At 33.5% G+C, this 18795-nt stretch overlaps 1 protein-coding gene across 1 annotated transcript; it reads right to left on the bottom strand.

The window, feature by feature from the left end:
• Positions 1-6378: 6378 nt before the first annotated feature.
• Positions 6379-17769, bottom strand: LOC128559240 (techylectin-5B-like). Its single transcript, XM_053550477.1, has 2 exons — positions 17259-17769; positions 6379-8108 (listed from the first exon to the last, which is right to left on the bottom strand). The coding sequence occupies exons 1-2, from the start codon at positions 17767-17769 to the stop codon at positions 7378-7380; spliced, it is 1242 nt and encodes a 413-aa protein (XP_053406452.1). The 3' UTR covers positions 6379-7377.
• Between the last annotated feature and the right edge of the window lie 1026 nt (positions 17770-18795).

Genomic DNA, 18795 nt, shown 5'->3' with positions numbered 1-18795 from the left:
TCAACGATCTGCTACATGAAATTAAATGAACAAAACATATCAGTTGTCATTTTTCTCAGTATGACGTTAAACGGTTTTTAGATTTAAATCAATTAGATAGAATTTTATGATGACCATGATCCAAAAGAAAAGAATTTGTATTTAAGAGTCCAATTTTATTGGCTTTAACATAGCAAGAGAAGTCGTATCAAGCACATAATTTCAATTTTATATATATCTGCTTTCGAATTTCACACTTTTCTGCTCTTCAAAATTCTTGTTTCTTTAAAACATACCCAGAGGCAGCTTCTGCTCGACTGCCTCAACGGTGTTCTGTAATTGCCAGCGTTAGTTACAAAATGACTAAGCTTGAAATGGAGCCGGACGAGCCTTGGCAGTCGCAGCGAAATCGTTAAGTTTTTACAGGTCAAAGGTTCATTTTGAGAAAATCGAGCTCCTGTTACTTTTTGTTCTATCTCTTTAACTACTGGAACATTATTGAATTATGGACTACTTGTTTGATATTAAGTTAGAATGTTCTTAGTGATATCGTAATGTAGAAATGTAGATCCCAGCGGTGTTCACAATTCCATTTTCGAAAAAAATGTTTTTGTTAATTTCAAACATGGCTGCGTTTAACTTGTGCTTCATTCAAAATACACTGAGCCACACCATGAGAAAACCAACATAGTGCATTTGCGACCGGCATGTATCCAGACCAGCCTGCGCATCCGCGCAGTCTGGTTAGGATCCATGCTGTTCGCTTTCAAGGCCTATTGCAATTGAGAAACCGTAAGCGAATAGCATGGATCCTGACCAGACTGCGCGGATGCGCAGGCTAGTCTGGATTCAAGACGGTCGCAGATGCACTAAGTTGGTTTTATCATGGCGCGGCTCAACTAAAGTTTTTATTCATGCCGTTTTTCTTTTGCTGTACGTATTGTCAGTTACTAGTTTTGAGTCAATAACTTTCGAATTAAGGGATTACTTTACATTAAATGGGGCAACTGAAAGTTAAATATGTAAAATGATATACATTACCAACTTTTAGTAACATCGATCTATCGGAAAATCGATAAATTTGCCTATATAAACAAAGAAGGAAAAATCACTTAAACTTAAATAGAAAAAGTTCTATTTGGAAATCAAAAATTCGATACCCCACAAATTAAAGTTTAATTTATTCCGGATATTATGAATATTTATTTTAAAAAATATTTTAATATTTGGTTGGTCCTTTTTTACTTTAGATAGACCCACCTCAGTTCATATAGACTCTGTAGGAAACGGGTTAAAAAATTTGACTTTTTCAAATATAACAGATAAAATGAGATATTTTCCGCAAATAATCAAAAATTCGATACCCCTAAAAATGTAGAAAAATTATTCAATTTTCGTTATGTGTAATTTGTTTTAAATTTGATAATGGTTTGTTTGGTCCTTTTTGCATTTTAGTGTGTACAGTGAACATTTCTTTAAATATCCGGCTTTTTCCGCCGTTATCCGTAAGTACTCGGAAGCTGTTACGGAAAATATTGTCGTCTGCTAGCCTGACTTTGTCGGTTCAAGTTGTTATAGCTCAAAGCCTATTAATTGTAGGCAACTTCACATTGACAAAAAAAAAAAAAACAACAACAAAAAACTGAGATTGTAATAAGACAAATTAAAACAAATTAATTGTTGAACTCAGAAACTCCGAAGCCTAGATCTGCTGTCGTTTAAAATAACGCTATGGAGGATTAAGTGTTCAATTCGCATTTATAAAATATACAAATGCTTTTAATTTTCACCGCAAAAAAAAAAGATACTTAAAGCAACTAATTCTCATGCGTTTCCGTAAAATATAGTCTGTCAGTAATTGAGTTTCAAAGCATTCTTAAGAAATATAGCGATAATTAATTTCCAGATACCTATAGTACCTATATTATTTTTTGCCGCTGGTGACTTTTTTATTGCCGCGGCGGTCAGGGTCCGATCTCCAACGCGGTCAACTTTTTTTCTACATATGGGATTTTTTTAATAATTTTGAAACAAAAAAAATCATTTTCTATTATTCATAATATGACCAAACTTTAATTTGAAAGATAGCCTTGATGAACTGATAATTCTGCTTCTTTCCGAATCTACTTTGTATGTATTATAGATCAAAGAGCTATAATGTATTTTATACTTCTTTGTATAGATGTATTCTTAAATTAATGCATGTTTTTGATACATTCTTAAATCATGCGATATCTATTATTTGTTTTAGTCCCAAGATTGCACACAATCACATCAAGCATAAAATAATTTAATTGTAACAAATATCTTAAAATTACCCTTTGACTTTTATTGTGTATTACAATATTGCCTAGGGGTAAACAGTATCCGTTCAGTGTTGTTTCAAGCCGGGTCATAAAAAATATGTTACCCCACTTACTACAAGTGATAGGTATTTTTATGGTTTTTGCGTTTTAATATATTTATTTCACTTTCTTCTGTCTTTATATAGTCTTTTCCCTTTCTTTCAGGAACTTTGTTTTTACGATTTTTACACTTATTTCATGAATCGTATGACAGTACAAATTTAGAATTCACGTTGTTGTTCCGTAAATATTTACTGAGTAAAGATCTTGGCCCAAATTTCACGAAAAACTTATTTATTCTAAAATTATAGTTTAGTAAGTCTGCTATTCTAAAATTGAGATATTGATGAAGTTATTGTTATTTAATGTTGATTTTTTCCTGTAACGATATATTTATAGTTAAAGTATACTATGGTAGTAGTATTTGTCAGCAGTACCTATTCAAGTCACGCAAATATGATATTTCTATTTAGGCACGATATAAGAAGCTTAATCCTTACCATGCTAAATTACAATAATAAACTTGTCAATCTTTCAATTTGGACAGTACTATGAAAAGGGTGCATACTAAAAAGTTACTGGCTGAATGGCAGACAGTGCAGATGATGATCAGTCTGCACATCCGTGCAGACTGATCATGATCTGCACCGATCGCAAAGGAAGAACAAATCGTGTCCAGCATGGTAAGGGTTAAGTATTTCCTTTTAAAAGTATAAGTCTTATTTCTATACTTCTTTTTCTTTAAAGCGACTGGTCTCCAAATCGTTCGACAACAAAAATACTTTTTAGATATCTTGAAAAAAAAAGCTATATCTCTTATGAAGGCTTCAAAACTTAATTACTGACAAACTTTTTGTTACGGAAATACGTGAGAACTTGCTGTTTTACTACCCTTTACGATAAAAATCGAAAAGCGTTAGTGATTTAGAATTTTGAAAATATTTTAGAAACAAAAGCTCATACTCTAATGTTCATAATATGTGAAAGAAAGCGCGTATAGAGGAAGTATATACGCTTTCTAAATATTTTAGATAACATATTCATATTCATGAATATTTATTTTATTTAGAGACAGTTTCTTGTGCGTAAATATTTCTTTTCTGTAAATAGATATATGTTAGCATGATGTTTCATGCATTAAAAAGAAAGTAAATCTGTGTTCGATGTATAAAATGTAACGATTTCTAAATATTTCAGATAACATATTCATATTCTTAAATATTACTTTTATTTGACAATTAATAAAGTATTATAATAATTATAATGATTTTCACTTTAATAATTATTAAAACTTCATTCAGATATATCATATAGAAAACCGCCCGCCTGTAAATGCATCAGATAATGACCAAAGCTGTTAATTATCGATTTTTGCCCCCGTGTTACTACAACAACAACAATTAGTACGGAAATCAACGATTCCGTCCGGTAGCGATGATATTGGATTACTGGTTTTATTGATTTTTATTATAGGTAGATCTGCCCCGCTTTATCGGTTTAGAGATGTTACTAAAAGTTGGTAATGTTAGATATCATACATGTTTTTCAATGAATAAGATAAAACGAATGGTATAACATTTCTTTAATCCATTTCAATCATCGCATTTATAAAATCATGAATAGAAATTCATTTGTCTTTTCATTTTCCCGTAAACCCCCTCTCAACAGTAAACCTCAATATAATCTAATTAATAAAACTGTCAAAAATGCCATGAAATTTGATCTTTATTTGTCTGAAAGACAGCGTATAGATTACGCACTAGAAAATGTATTATTTGAAGCTTCTAAATGTGCTACTTGCTAACACTTTTTTTTAGTTAATCGCCGTTTTTCAACAGTATTTCAGTTACGTAACGACAAGCTGTTAACCTAACAAGTGTTCCTGTATTCTGTGCCACTGCTAACATGTTCTCCGCAAGTAACTACCAACTTCTCGACATGAATCAGAGATGGAGGACGAAATGTCTTCTTAAACTATACCTTTTATCAAATCGTCACGAAAAACATATGCTTCACCTGGGTATCGAACTCCCGACACCGCGATCCGTTTCGTGAAATGCACACTGGTCTTATAAGAAAATGTACGACTTATCTTTTTCAATTCTAGAATTATATAGTAATTAAAGCTTATGAGTGTTCTGTACCGTATTGTATTGCAAAGGTTTGTTTGTTTTGTCCCAGGTTTTCATTAAGTTACACTGACACAAATGATGGCCACATTCCTGGTTTAATGATGGACGATGACCCCATGTTCCACGACAGACACAAGTGAAGATACCTTGATAGGGCCACAAACGTCACGGCTTTCGTAAGATTACCAGATTACTTTCTCACATGAAAGAATTCTGAACCCAACGTAGGAGTTTGCAGAGTGTAATAATTACATGTAGATATCTATATACTGTGCAATTCATGTTCTTTCCTTAGCCGTAACGTACTAAAGCGTAATAAGCCGTGATGGCCCTTTCACGCTTCCGTAGAAAGAACATTTATAAAACGAAATTCATTTTGAAAATATTTCTGTAATGCCTAGGCCTGCAGCTCTCAAATACAGAAATATCTGACATCCTAGGCATGTACTGACATTTTTAGACAACATCAAAAAGAACCTTTTGAACGATTTGACGAAGGTCCATTAATCTCCATATACCCTTGCAATTTCAAACATATGTACATCCAGTTCCTGCATCTATATCACTAATTGTATAATTATGTACCGCCCCCTAAGGATATAGCACTATAATATATTTCTTATTCACCTGCTACAAATGTAGAATTTCTATTTGTCAAGAGACGTCACGTGCTGGCCATTATTATTCATATCGGATTAGTATTAGTAATTGTCTGATACGAATTTTGTATTCATGTCTAGTTATTAATTCGATGAATTCGGAAAATACCGAATAACTAGGTAGTAAGCACGATAAACTCACAATGTATCTGTTTCCAAATTAATAAACGAAATAAAACCAACAGACTGTATTGTGCGTATTTTGTTGTGAAAAATACCTAATTTTAAATATCAATTAACCTTCAGGGTATTTAAGTTTTCCACACATAATTTTTATGTTAGCCGTTACGAGATACAAGGGACGTTTTCACAAACAGTTAATGTCGGTTAATTGATTATTTAACAATCAGTTCCGTGTCGAGTATCATTATATTTTATTGAATTACAAAATAAATAGGTGCATATTATTACGCCTAACTTATTTTTTTTTCTTCCGAATTTCAAAAAATAAGTCATTCAAGGGTTAAATTTACTCATTAATTTGTTATATAAACTAATCGGCACGGAACAGTGTATTCATTTGGAACTCCTCGGTTATTCAGGTTTTGAAAGAAGGCGAAAAGGTAAACAATCGGATGAACGCTGGTATCTGTAAACCATTTAGAACAAAGTTTTAAGTAACACTGGTTAAGTCTTATCTGTTATTTCATTTTCAACAACAATTTAGATGTAAATAACTTTAAATCTCTAGAGAAAGGAGGTCCGTACCCCTAGAAAACCCCTAGTAGGCTTGTCTAGAGGTACGGATCCGTACCTCTAGAATCAAATCCTAGAGGTACGGATCCGTACCCCTAGACACTTCCTTTTGAGAAATTGAAACATATGTTCTGCAGACACTTATCGTGCCAATATTTGTAAACATTAACATCCTGATAAACTAGACATACGTCATGGTTTATCTCACTTATCACTGTCGACGATATCGTACGACTAATTAATTTTTATACATCCTCAGAAACATTAATTTGGTTGGTTATTGCTGTACACTCTGAGGTTTACTTCCTGAAAATTATCACCATTCAAGAGACACAGTTATAATTCTAGCAGCGTTCGTACCGGCGACCTGTTGGTTGGGCAGCTGACGCACTATCCTATATTCGTCCTATATTTTGCATTCTCATCCATCAGATGTTTGTCAAAATCCCGAGACGAACCGGGGAACCACGGTAGACCTCTGGTATGCGAGAATGATATTTTGCGGATGATTCATACTTATTCAAATTTCAGGAATAATACATTATTCCTAAATACATTACAACAATATTCATCGTTTTGTCATGCAATTTAATAAGTAGCTAATTATGTTATATCAATTTCTTACAAATGTTGGATGGTATGCTACTTCGTTGACCTAGACATGGTCACTAACAAGGAAAAAACGCACATACCAAGACAATGTAAACACAAGGAAAATACTTGATGAGGGATGTTTGTATGTGACATGGCTTACAAAGTACAATCTGCACCCATGTTTCGTAAAAACACTTATTTCGTTGTTATTAATGAAAGGTTTTAAACAAAATCTAGTGACAAAAATCAGGTTTTCTTGAATGCAAATTGAATCTCGAGAAAAGTGACCGACTGTTTTAACTCATCCATTCTCCCTTATACCCTTACATACACAAGCACGCTGGTACCCGAATATCCTTTCAACACATTCAATAGAATACAATGCAGAAATCTGCACATGCAAATCGTAACTACAATCAAAATAGTACTAACATAAAAAGCAAACCAAATCATGCCAGATGTCAAAATTAATGATATAAATACAGCAGCGCATTTCAATTTTTGCCACAATGTTTCGTGTGCGGTATTGTTTATAGGAACGTCTGTTATACAATGTATAAACGATGTCTTTATGATTTGGCATAAACTATTTGACCTGACATTTAAATGGAAACTCAAGCGTAATAACGTACGCCTGTAAAAAGCTAAACAAGTAAATAAAATATAACATTTGTCATATAAATGAAAGCTTAAATGAAAACTCTTTTTGTATATTCTGTACTCAAGAGGCAAACATTATACATATATATTATATATGTTGCGTTTAACCCCTGACACTCAGCCACTCTTTAGTCAAACTGAGAAGTTGTAAAGTTAAACTGGTTTAATATATCCAGGAAAATGTGTTAAAAGGCTGGCATAATTTGACTGTATTGTCTTTTTTTAACAAAACTATTATACCAACGAATCCGACAACCAGTATTCCATCTGAGTCACAAATCAATTAGTCAATCAATGAATCAACGAATATCACTAATGAGGACGGAATTTCATTTCAGTTTTCTTTAATGAGTAATGATGGCCACGCCAATCATACCAGTTGACACCGTCGGCGTTAGACGTATGCTTTCCTTTAAGATACAACCCATTTATATTGACCCTATGACACTTTCCATACCACCAACCACCTTTATAGCTGCTGGAGCAACCTGTCGAGGATCCGTGGTCGCTTGTTGAAAATCCAAGCCCATTATGGTGAGACACGAGAGAATCGGTTATGTTGCCCGCAAAGAAATTAACAGATAGTTTAAAAGCTTCCTCAGCAGATCCGACAGAAAACAGTCCATAAGCGGCATGTCTGTGATCGTTTTCGAAATCTTCGAGCTCTATGAGTAATTCTTGTGGCGCGACAGACGTAAGTCGGTGAATGAATTCGTTCCCGAGCCAAAACTCACCCGAAAGATTACCAAATCCAAACGCGTAATCGATCCACTTTCTATTGAAGTTTTCCGAACCGTCTTGTCTTCTCTGAAACACTGTCCATCCGCCACCCGATGTTTCCATATCGCAGTAAACCTTTATTGGCCGCCATAGTGTTTCTGGAAACACGGTGTATATGCCGCTTGTAACATGACCTCTTCTGAGCCAGTCTGTACAGTCCGGCACTCTTTCCGTTCCTTTATTTCTTTCTGTATTGTCAGTCTGAACATATTTTGTGACTTGTACCTTTAAATTCTCAAGTAATTCTACAATGTCATTAAGCTTATCTCTCACACTGATCTGTTCTGCTGTGTCACTAATTGCCAGTGCAATGCTGTTTGACATACCAGAAAGTGCTTCAACTAGGTTTTCTTTTTCTGTTTTCAATCCATTGATTTCCTTTTGAATGTCCCTCCGGATTCGTTTTTCTTGCTTATTTCCATCTGTTATTATTTTCACCTTTGCGAATAATGCACTTTTTAAATTTTCAACTTTCACTGTTAAAGCTTCCAGGTCACTATTTACTCCAGTTTTAACTGCATTATCAAAATTCGTCGTTGATTCATTTTCCGTTGTGACTTCGTATTCAGTCAGTGCACTTATTTCGTTATAAAATTCCTCTCTTATCAAAGAAATATCTTCAGCAAGCCTATCTTCGATCCTTCGGATTCTTTCTCGTAGTATTTCAAATTTCCTAGAATTATCGGCAAAGACATTTGAAAGTATGATAGCACTAATGACGGCTAGCCTTAAAAGTAAAGGGTGATTGTAGCGCTTTTCAAACACAGTAAATTTCACTTTAAAGTACAGCATTATCTTTTCCTTTAAACAGTTACTTGTATGTTTACTCAATCCAATGATGGCGATATACTACATGCTTCTATATACCGTCATCACCAGACATGAAGTCCACGAGATCATATCCGTTTTGTAAGTGGGGAATTGGAGAGAATAACAATACAACCCATTCTCATGTTGTTGTTGTTTTTTTTGCCCTCACTTAATTAGCGAAAGATGTTTCTCATTATTACTAATAAGCATCTTTAAACCGTATCCTTGCTTTCATCTGATTGGATTTTTCCTTATGTGACGTTTCACTTAACTAGGAAGAAATATTACATTATAGATGTAAACAAATATTACCATTTCCCGAAAGCAAAAACGAATCCTTCTTTATTTTAAAGCGGCATGCCTCCAGATCGTTCGACAACAACAACAATTTTTTTTTCAGATATCTTGAAATAAATGCTATATTTCTTAAGAAGGCTTTAAAACTTAATTACTGACAAACTTTATGTTGGAAACACATGAGAATTTGCTGTTTTTATTTTACTACTTTTTACGATGAAAACCGAAAAGCGTTCAGGTAAACTGTCTCGATTATAAATATCTATATTTTGAAGTCATTATTCACTACTTCAGTTATAGCGCTATTGGTTACGACGACGGGAAAATGTCTTTATTGCCGCGATGGTGGGTTCGATTCCCGGTGCGGTCATCTTTTTTTCTTGATTTGGAACTTTTAAAATGGTTTAGAAACAAAATTTCATATTCTAATGTTTATTATATGACCAAACTTCAATTTGAAAGAAAGATTATTTTTTAGCCAAATCTGGAGGCATGCTGCTTTAATACAGAAATTGAATTAAAGTAACGACAGACTTTCGATGAAATGTTTCTATTCGCTTAAAACCTGTTACTCTCAGAAAATAGAAAGAATGTAGGTCTTAATAATCTCTAAACAAATAAATCAAAACTAATTAAAGTGCTAATGAAGAAATCCATATGAGGGCCGGCATATTTTTATACAATCTCGCCAGACATACGTATGTTTTTGACAACATAGAAAATGACGTCAGACGACCTTCAGCTTTTCCCAGAAGTAAAGAAAATGAAAGTACACAGGCTAAACTTAAAACTGAAAGTCGCTTTTGCATTGGTCTATAATCAGGGTTCACGCCTGTATGCGCATGGACTTCTTAAAAGTGTCAGCATATGCCTAGGATGTCAGCTATTTCCGTATTTGAAAGCTGCAGACCTAAACATTTCATAAATATTTTCAAAATGAATTTCGTTTATAAATAGTGTGAAAGGACCATCAGACGCTAATACGTTTTAATACGCTACGGCTACGGAAAGGATATAGGTCAATAGATAAGCGAGTTGATTAAGAACCATAACTCTCTTTTGCAATTTGTCAGAATTATGACCATTTTTAACTTAGAAAATTGATATTTCTTTGTCAAATGTTTTGTTCAGGCCTTCTTTTCTAGAATATTATATGGACCTTTGTCTTTAAACTTCATGCGTTTCATTATCATCATTAGGTTAGTGAGAAGGTCAAGCACCATAACTCCTTTCTTGCTTATTGCCTCTTGTCAAGCCTTTACAGACGACCGTTAGCACCCGCAGGTGCTGCTCTTGCTTAAATTCCGTTTCGAAATCCAGATCCCAAAATTATTTACATGATCATGGATTTCTCATTCATCCCTTTAAGTAGATTTAGTGGATACCTTACTGACCTTGTCTTAAAACACTTACATGAATACACATAGGCACAGAACAACCATTGTAACTCAAAGAAATAATTATTGTTCTAAATAACCAGGACAAAGAAAATATCACTTGACACAGGTGACTGTTAAGCTTAAAAACAAAGGACAAAGATCCAATTGGAGTTGCCACGTTTCAGTTGCTTGTCCGTTTGTTTGTCTGCTTACATCATAGAAACTAGTTGATTCACATGTTTGTCGATTTTCGTTTGATGCCGATAGCACTATAAGCGAACACTGTATAGCCAGCCTTTAGCTGAGGGAAAGGTGACACTGTCTATATTGTAAGGTAGTTCTAAACGTTCGGATCAAATTTTCAATCTACAAAGTAGACTTTGATTAAACCCTAAATTTTCAGAATATACATAGACAATTCGGGATATGTGATAAAATAGGGTCATCTGCTCGATTTTTTGCTAGACTGATTTGAACAGTTGATACCTAACACACGATTTCATAAAAGGAGTCTACGGGAAAATCAAAAAATCAAAATTTTAATGACCCTTTCGCGAACATAATTTTTTTTACAATGTAAATTTTACCGAAACATCTCACAATTATAAATAAAGATATAGTCTATATTGTGGTGAAATAAAATGTATAGATCCGTTTAATTGTATATATTTTTTCCCCATGATGAAAGAGTTCCGTGTATTTCAAAGAAATAGTATTTGTCGTTTAAATATCTTGGGTTGACATGAATTCACGAAATGAAATGATTTTCGTTTTCGTCTCCCAAATTCAGGCTTTATTCTAAGTTATCCGGAAAAATGACGTTACGCCATGACTTCTGGCTTATCATACGTGCAAAACTACGTTATAAAATTTAAATTTGAGTCTTCCTCCTTTTTTATGGTAACCCCAACCGAATTGAAAACAGCCCCAATGGAAACCCCTTAACATTTCAGTAACCATTGTTAAAAGAAAAGGTTACATCATTGTACTGCTATTTCGTTTAAATGGAAAATACCGTGTAAAAATGTTATTATGCCTAGTCATATTTACGTCTACTTGTCTATTGCATGTGTTAAATTATATGTCATTTTCAAAAGTGTTTAATAATGAATTAAAATACCTATGTTTGGACATTAGAGAAAGTAAGATTTAGAATCAGATATAAATGAAATTCTATCCCTAATAAGTACAGAAAAGGGCCATTACGTACAGACTTTACAGGACATGAAAATGATGACATGCATGTGATATAAAGGTTAACAAATTAGTAATTTTCAGAACTATTATCTTTCCTTTGATGTGTAATTATTCTTCAGGTAACACTAGATCTATCTGTAACTTTGAACAATAGATACCAAAAAAGGTCACAATAAGGAATTCAGTACTTTATTGCCTTTATCCACAGTACAGTTACTACATTGTAACTTACTTGAACTGAAAAATGTCATCATCATATATATATATAGTAGAGAGTTTATACTTCCCAGACAGTTTTTGGTTTATTCAAGACGCTGCCATTAAAACATAAAAATAAAATCCCACGAATGATAACACAAATAATGGCAAACGATAATTAAGTGTATTTGTAGGTAATGATATGCAAAGGCGTCTATAAAAGCCATTTCATTATACACAGCTTGTTAACAGACGACCAGAATATTTTCCGCATTCCTATAGCAAATTAAAAAAAATATTTGTCTTGTCTAAAGATAATAAGTTTCAGAATCAATTTGTTGAAATTGAAAAGTCGTTTTGGGGAGATGTGGATGAATGTTTGATCTTCAGAATATACATAGACAATTCGGGATATGTGATAAAATAGGGTCATCTGCTCGATTTTTTGCTAGACTGATTTGAACAGTTGATACCTAACACACGATTTCATAATAGGAGTCTACGGGAAAATCAAAAAATCAAAATTTTAATGACCCTTTCGCGAACATAATTTTTTTTACAATGTAAATTTTACCGAAACATCTCACAATTATAAATAAAGATATAGTCTATATTGTGGTGAAATAAAATGTATAGATCCGTTTAATTGTATATATTTTTTCCCCATGATGAAAGAGTTCCGTGCATTTCAAAGAAATAGTATTTGTCGTTTAAATATCTTGGGTTGACATGAATTCACGAAATGAAATGATTTTCGTTTTCGTCTCCCAAATTCAGGCTTTATTCTAAGTTATCCGGAAAAATGACGTTACGCCATGACTTCTGGCTTATCATACGTGCAAAACTACGTTATAAAATTTAAATTTGAGTCTTCCTCCTTTTTTATGGTAACCCCAACCGAATTGAAAACAGCCCCAATGGAAACCCCTTAACATTTCAGTAACCATTGTTAAAAGAAAAGGTTACATCATTGTACTGCTATTTCGTTTAAATGGAAAATACCGTGTAAAAATGTTATTATGCCTAGTCATATTTACGTCTACTTGTCTATTGCATGTGTTAAATTATATGTCATTTTCAAAAGTGTTTAATAATGAATTAAAATAGCATTGTTTGGACATTAGAGAAAGTAAGATTTAGAATCAGATAGAAATGAAATTCTATCCCTAATATGTACAGAAAAGGGCCATTAAGTACAGACTCTACGGAACATGAAAATGATGACATGCATGTGATATAAAGGTTAACAAATTAGTAATTTTCAGAACTATTATCTTTCCTTTGATGTGTAATTATTCTTCAGGTAACACTAGATCTATCTGTAACTTTGAACAACAGATACCAAAAAAGGTCACAATAAGGAATTCAGTACTTTATTGCCTTTATCCACAGTGCAGTTACTACATTGTAACTTACTTGAACTGAAAAATGTCATCATCATATATATATATATATATATATATATATATATATATAGTAGAGAGTTTATACTTCCCAGACAGTTTTTGGTTTATTCAAGACGCTGCCATTAAAACATAAAAATAAAATCCCACGAATGATAACACAAATAATGGCAAACGATAATTAAGTGTATTTGTAGGTAATGATATGCAAAGGCGTCTATAAAAGCCATTTCATTATACACAGCTTGTTAACAGACGACCAGAATATTTTCCGCATTCCTATAGCAAATTAAAATTATTTGTCTTGTCTAAAGATAATAAGATTCAGAATCAATTTGTTGAAATTGAAAAGTCGTTTTGGGGAGATGCGGATGAATGTTTGATCTTCAGAATATACATAGACAATTCGGGATATGTGATAAAATAGGGTCATCTGCTTGATTATTTGCTAGACTGATTTGAACAGTTGATACCTAACACACGTTTTCATAATAGGAGTCTACGGGAAAATCAAAAAATCAAAATATGTGAACACATGGCAAGAAATGGTCAACATTTTGTCGCTTGCAAAAGATCTACTTTTAATACCTACAAAATTCCTATTACAAATTCAGGCAATGTAAGAAGTAAAACAAACCAGTTATCAAAGTGAAAATCACTCTGCCACGTATCATAACACCCTAACACGACGTAAAATAACTGTTTCATTATTGTTTTGTGAAGATAATAACTCTTAGACATTCCTGTCATTAGGTGAGAATGGTGCAATATCACCGTTAACAAAAGTGGAAAGAACAATATAAACACATTATTCATCAATATAGTTCCTAATTTCTGTTAACGCCGATAATTGTCAAGTTTCCATTTCTCTATGATCTCAACAAAGTAAAATTAACAGAAGCAAAATAACGCGCTGTTTATCACAAATACAAATGCGGAAAATATAGTTGTCAGTTGGTAATTTCTCTCGTGGTATTTTGTGTTCCATATCTATCAATAATACTTGGAACTATTTACAAATTGATAAAACAGTTTTTGCCATTTTACACACAAAACAGTAACAATTAATATTTTGTTGAATTTGTATGAATACACTGTTTGCACAGGCGATATATGCTACAAACCATCTTGAAATCAAGTATTACGAACAACTACCGGTAGTTTCACTTGCAATTTATTTTGAATAAAGACCAACTGCAAATAGCGACCGAGTCTGCTAACATGTTTTCATACACAGGTATGAGTTACTGTACGTGCTAATTCCAGCACGTTACACAAATGGACGTATAACAGGTATAAATAATTATACCGGAAATTAAATGTCATATAAATAGATATATTGCTTCATATGTAAAGATGTGCGAGACGGTAGTGCTGCGTGCCATGATTCAACATTGTTTTGACATGGAGCTAATTTTAAACATATTAATTCTTACACTATTCCTTGAAAATACCAAATGAAAATAACATTAATTGATGTACAACAGAAAGTTTTACGAAACATTCTTTGAACTTGGACATATTACAATTATCATATGTACATGCTAGATGAACATAATATGTTAAGAAGAGATAATAAGGTATGGGTGAACAGATCTGATCGGGAAATCTGGGAAATATCAAATATAACTTAGAAAGTTAGGATGTTGCTGTGTATCATATTCAATCAAGTTTGGAAATATCAAACATAACTTTGGATATTGTGCGTGTATTATATCCGACAAATCTCTTCAGAGGTTCTGTTTCTGCTATGTCTCCTGTAGTTAAAGTAGTTAAAAAGAAACAAACTCTTAACACAGCCCATCAAAACAACATGGCTATTGCGAAGCGAGTAATAGAATAAGAGGACAATTTCAAAAAGCTGAAACATATGTACATCCAGTTCCTGCATCTATATTACTAATTGTATCATTATGTACAATGTATCTAATAGTATCAAATTCCATAAAACATATTTTACCATATCATATTGTATTGCTTTGTTTTCTGTTTCCAAATTAATAAACGAAATAAAGCTAACAGACTGAATTGTGTGTATTTTGAGAAAGTGAAACACATGTTTTGTAGACATTTAACGTGCCAATATTTGTAAACATTAACATCCTGATAAACTAGACATACGTCATGGTTTATCTCACTTATATTATCGCTGTCGACGATATCGTACGACTAATTAATTTTTATACTTCCTCAGAAACATTAATTTGCTTAGTTATTGCTGTACACTCTGGAGTATGCTTTCTGAAAAATATCACCATTCAAGAGACACAGTTAAAATGCTAGCAGAGTTCGTACCGGCGACCTGTTGGTTGGGCAGCCGGCGCACTATCCTATGTTCATCCTATATTTTGCGGATGATTCATATTTATTCAAATTTCAGGAATACATTATTCCTAAATACATTACAACAATATTCATCGTTTTGTCATGTAATTTAATAAGTAGCTAATTATGTTATATCATTTTCTTACAAATGTTGGATGGTATGCTACTTCGTTGGCCCAAACATGGTCACTAACAAGGAAGAAACGCACATACCAAGACAATGTAAACGCAAGGAAAATACTGTATGAGGGATGTTTGTATGTGACACGGCTTACAAAATACAGTCTGCATCCCTGTTCCATAAAAACACAAACACACTTATTTCGTTGTTATTAATGAAAGGTTTTAAACAAAATCTAGTGACAAAAATCAGGTTTTCTTGAATGCAAATTGAATCTCGAGAAAAGTGACCGGCTGCTTTAACTCATCCATTCTCCCTTATACCCTTACATACACAAGCACGCGAATATCCTTTTAACACATTCAATAGAATACAATGCAGAAATCTGTACAAGCAAATCGTAACTACAATCAAAATAGTACTAACATAAAAGCAAACCAAATCATGCCATATGTCAAAACTAATAATATAAATACAGCAGCGCATTTCATTTTTTGCCACAGTGTTTCGTGTGCGGTATTGTTTATAGGAACGTCTGTTATACAATGTATAAAAAATGTCTTTATGATTTGGCATAAACTATTTGACCTGACATTTAAATGGAAATTCGAGCGTAATAACGAACGCCTGTAAAAAGCTAAACAAGTAAATAAAATATAACATTTGTCATATAAATGAAAGATTAAATGAAAACTCTTTTTGTATATTCTGTACTCAAGAGGCAAATATCATCGAAACATTATACATATATACACTCAGCCACTCTTTAGTCAAACTGAGAAGTTGTAAAGTTATACTGGTTTTATATATCCAGGAAAATGTGTTAAAAGGCTGGCATAATTTGACTGAATTGTCTTTTTTTACAAAACAATTATACCAACCAATCCGACAATCAGTATTCCATTTGAGTCACAATTCAATTGGTCAATCAATGAATCAACGAATATCACTAATGAGGACGGAATTTCATTTCAGTTTTCTTTAATGAGTAATGATGGCCACGCCAAGCTTCCCAGTTGACACCGTCGGCGTAAGACGTATGCTTTCCTTTAAGATACAACCCATTTATATTGACCCTATGACACTTTCCGTACCACCAACCTCCTTTAAAGCTGCTGGAGCAACCTGTCGAAGACCCGTGGTCGCTTGTTGAAAATCCAAGCCCATTATGGTGAGACACGAGAGAATCGGTTATGTTGCCCGCAAAGAAATTAACAGATAGTTTAAAAGCTTCTTCAGCAGATCCGACAGAAAACAGTCCATAAGCGGCATGTCTGTGATCGTTTTCGAAATCTTCGAGCTCTATGAGTAATTCTTGTGGCGCGACAGACGTAAGTCGGTGAATGAATTCGTTCCCGAGCCAAAACTCACCCGACAAATTACCAAATCCAAACGCGTAATCGATCCACTTTCTATTGAAGTTTTCCGAACCGTCTTGTCTTCTCTGAAACACTGTCCATCCACCACCCGATGTTTCCATATCGCAGTAAACCTTTATTGGCCGCCATAGTGTTTCTGGAAACACAATGACATGACCTCTTCTGAGCCAGTCGGTACAGTCCGACACTCTTTCCGTTCCCTTATATCTTTCTGTATTGTCAGTCTGAACATATTTTGTGACTTGTGCGTTTAAATTCTCAAGTAATTCTACAATGTCATTAAGCTTATCTCTCACACTGATCTGTTCTGCTGTGTCACCAATTGCCAGTGCAATGTTGTTTGACATACCAGAAAGTGCTTCAACTATGTCTTCTTTTTCTGTTTTCAATCCATTGATTTCCTTTTGAATGTCCCTCCGGATTCGTTTTTCTTGCTTATTTCCACCTGTTATTATTTTCACCTTTGCGAATAATGCACTTTTTAAATTTCCAACTTTCACTGTCAAAGCTTCAAGGTCACTATTTACTCCAGTTTTAATTGCCTTATCAAAAGCCGTCGTTGATTCATTTTTCTTTGTGTCTTCGTGTTTAGCCAGTGCACTTATTTCGTTATAAAACTCCTCTCTTATCAAAGAAATATCTTCAGCAAGCCTATCTTCGATCCTTCGGATTCTTTCTCGTAGTATTTCAAATTTCCTAGAATTATCGGCAAAGACATTTGAAAGTATGATAGCACTTACGACGGCTAGTCTTAAAAGTAAGGGATGATTGTAGCGCTTTTCAAACACAGTAAATTTCACTTTAAGGGGACGCATATTGCTACATTCACAGTTCATATAGCAATGCGGAAGGGGTGCATATTCAAGAAATCGATGGTGGGAAAATAAAAAACATATTCCTAAACTGATATAATACTGATGGACACCTGTAATATTCAGTATTTTGTGGATAAGGATGTGGTACTATGAATGTAATAGGAAAACAGAGGTCTTTGTGAAAGTACATTCAACACAAAATATTAAGCTTTTGTATAAGGAAAAAACAGTTTTTTTACAATAACAGTGTTCCAAATAATGTTGAAGGGATGAGATTTTCTTTCTTACACACCAGCTTTGCTTAAACATGTAAAAATTTAATGCCACGTCTGTTCATCTCGGGATGGACGCCATATTTGTCATTGATAAAAAATGTAAACAAAAAAATCAGAGTGGGATTAGCATTGCAAGGGCATAACATGACATCCTACACAATGAATACCTTAGAACAGATATCTAAGATGCTACACAGGTCAGGTGGGTTAAATGCATAATGTCGATCACTTGAAATTCATCTTGAAAAGGTGGTTATTTTTAGTTTGTTTACATGGTTTTTAATTTTCCCACGACTTCTCGGCGATTCACTGCAAATGTATTACTGCGCCGGACGAAAGGTAACTCTAATAAACAACGGGAGACAACTTAGGTGTCAGCACGTGTACGATTTTTAAAAAAACATGTCGATGATTATAATTTCTTATCAAATAATGAATCCTATTCAGATATTCGTCTTTAATATTAGAAAATTATTAATTTCTGTGGACATTTGTCAAATAATATTGCTTACAGTGGACTACTTTGCGCATCAAAATGGTTTCCGCTTCAGTTGTGAGGCACTTCCGTTATACTTTTTGACAACAATAACAAAACACAAAATGAATCAATAAAGTCACTTATAAACCGACTGCTACTTAAATCAGTGTAAGTAAAGTTGTTGTTACAACATTATACATGTTCGTTACGTTATGAGATAAAGTTTATCTTGAACTGCATAATCCATTAATTACGTTTAGATGATATTGCATT

The sequence above is a fragment of the Mercenaria mercenaria genome, chromosome 9 (assembly GCF_021730395.1).
Source record: "Mercenaria mercenaria strain notata chromosome 9, MADL_Memer_1, whole genome shotgun sequence".
NCBI classification, from domain to species: domain Eukaryota; kingdom Metazoa; phylum Mollusca; class Bivalvia; order Venerida; family Veneridae; genus Mercenaria; species Mercenaria mercenaria.
This window is presented reverse-complemented; position numbering and strand designations above follow the sequence as displayed.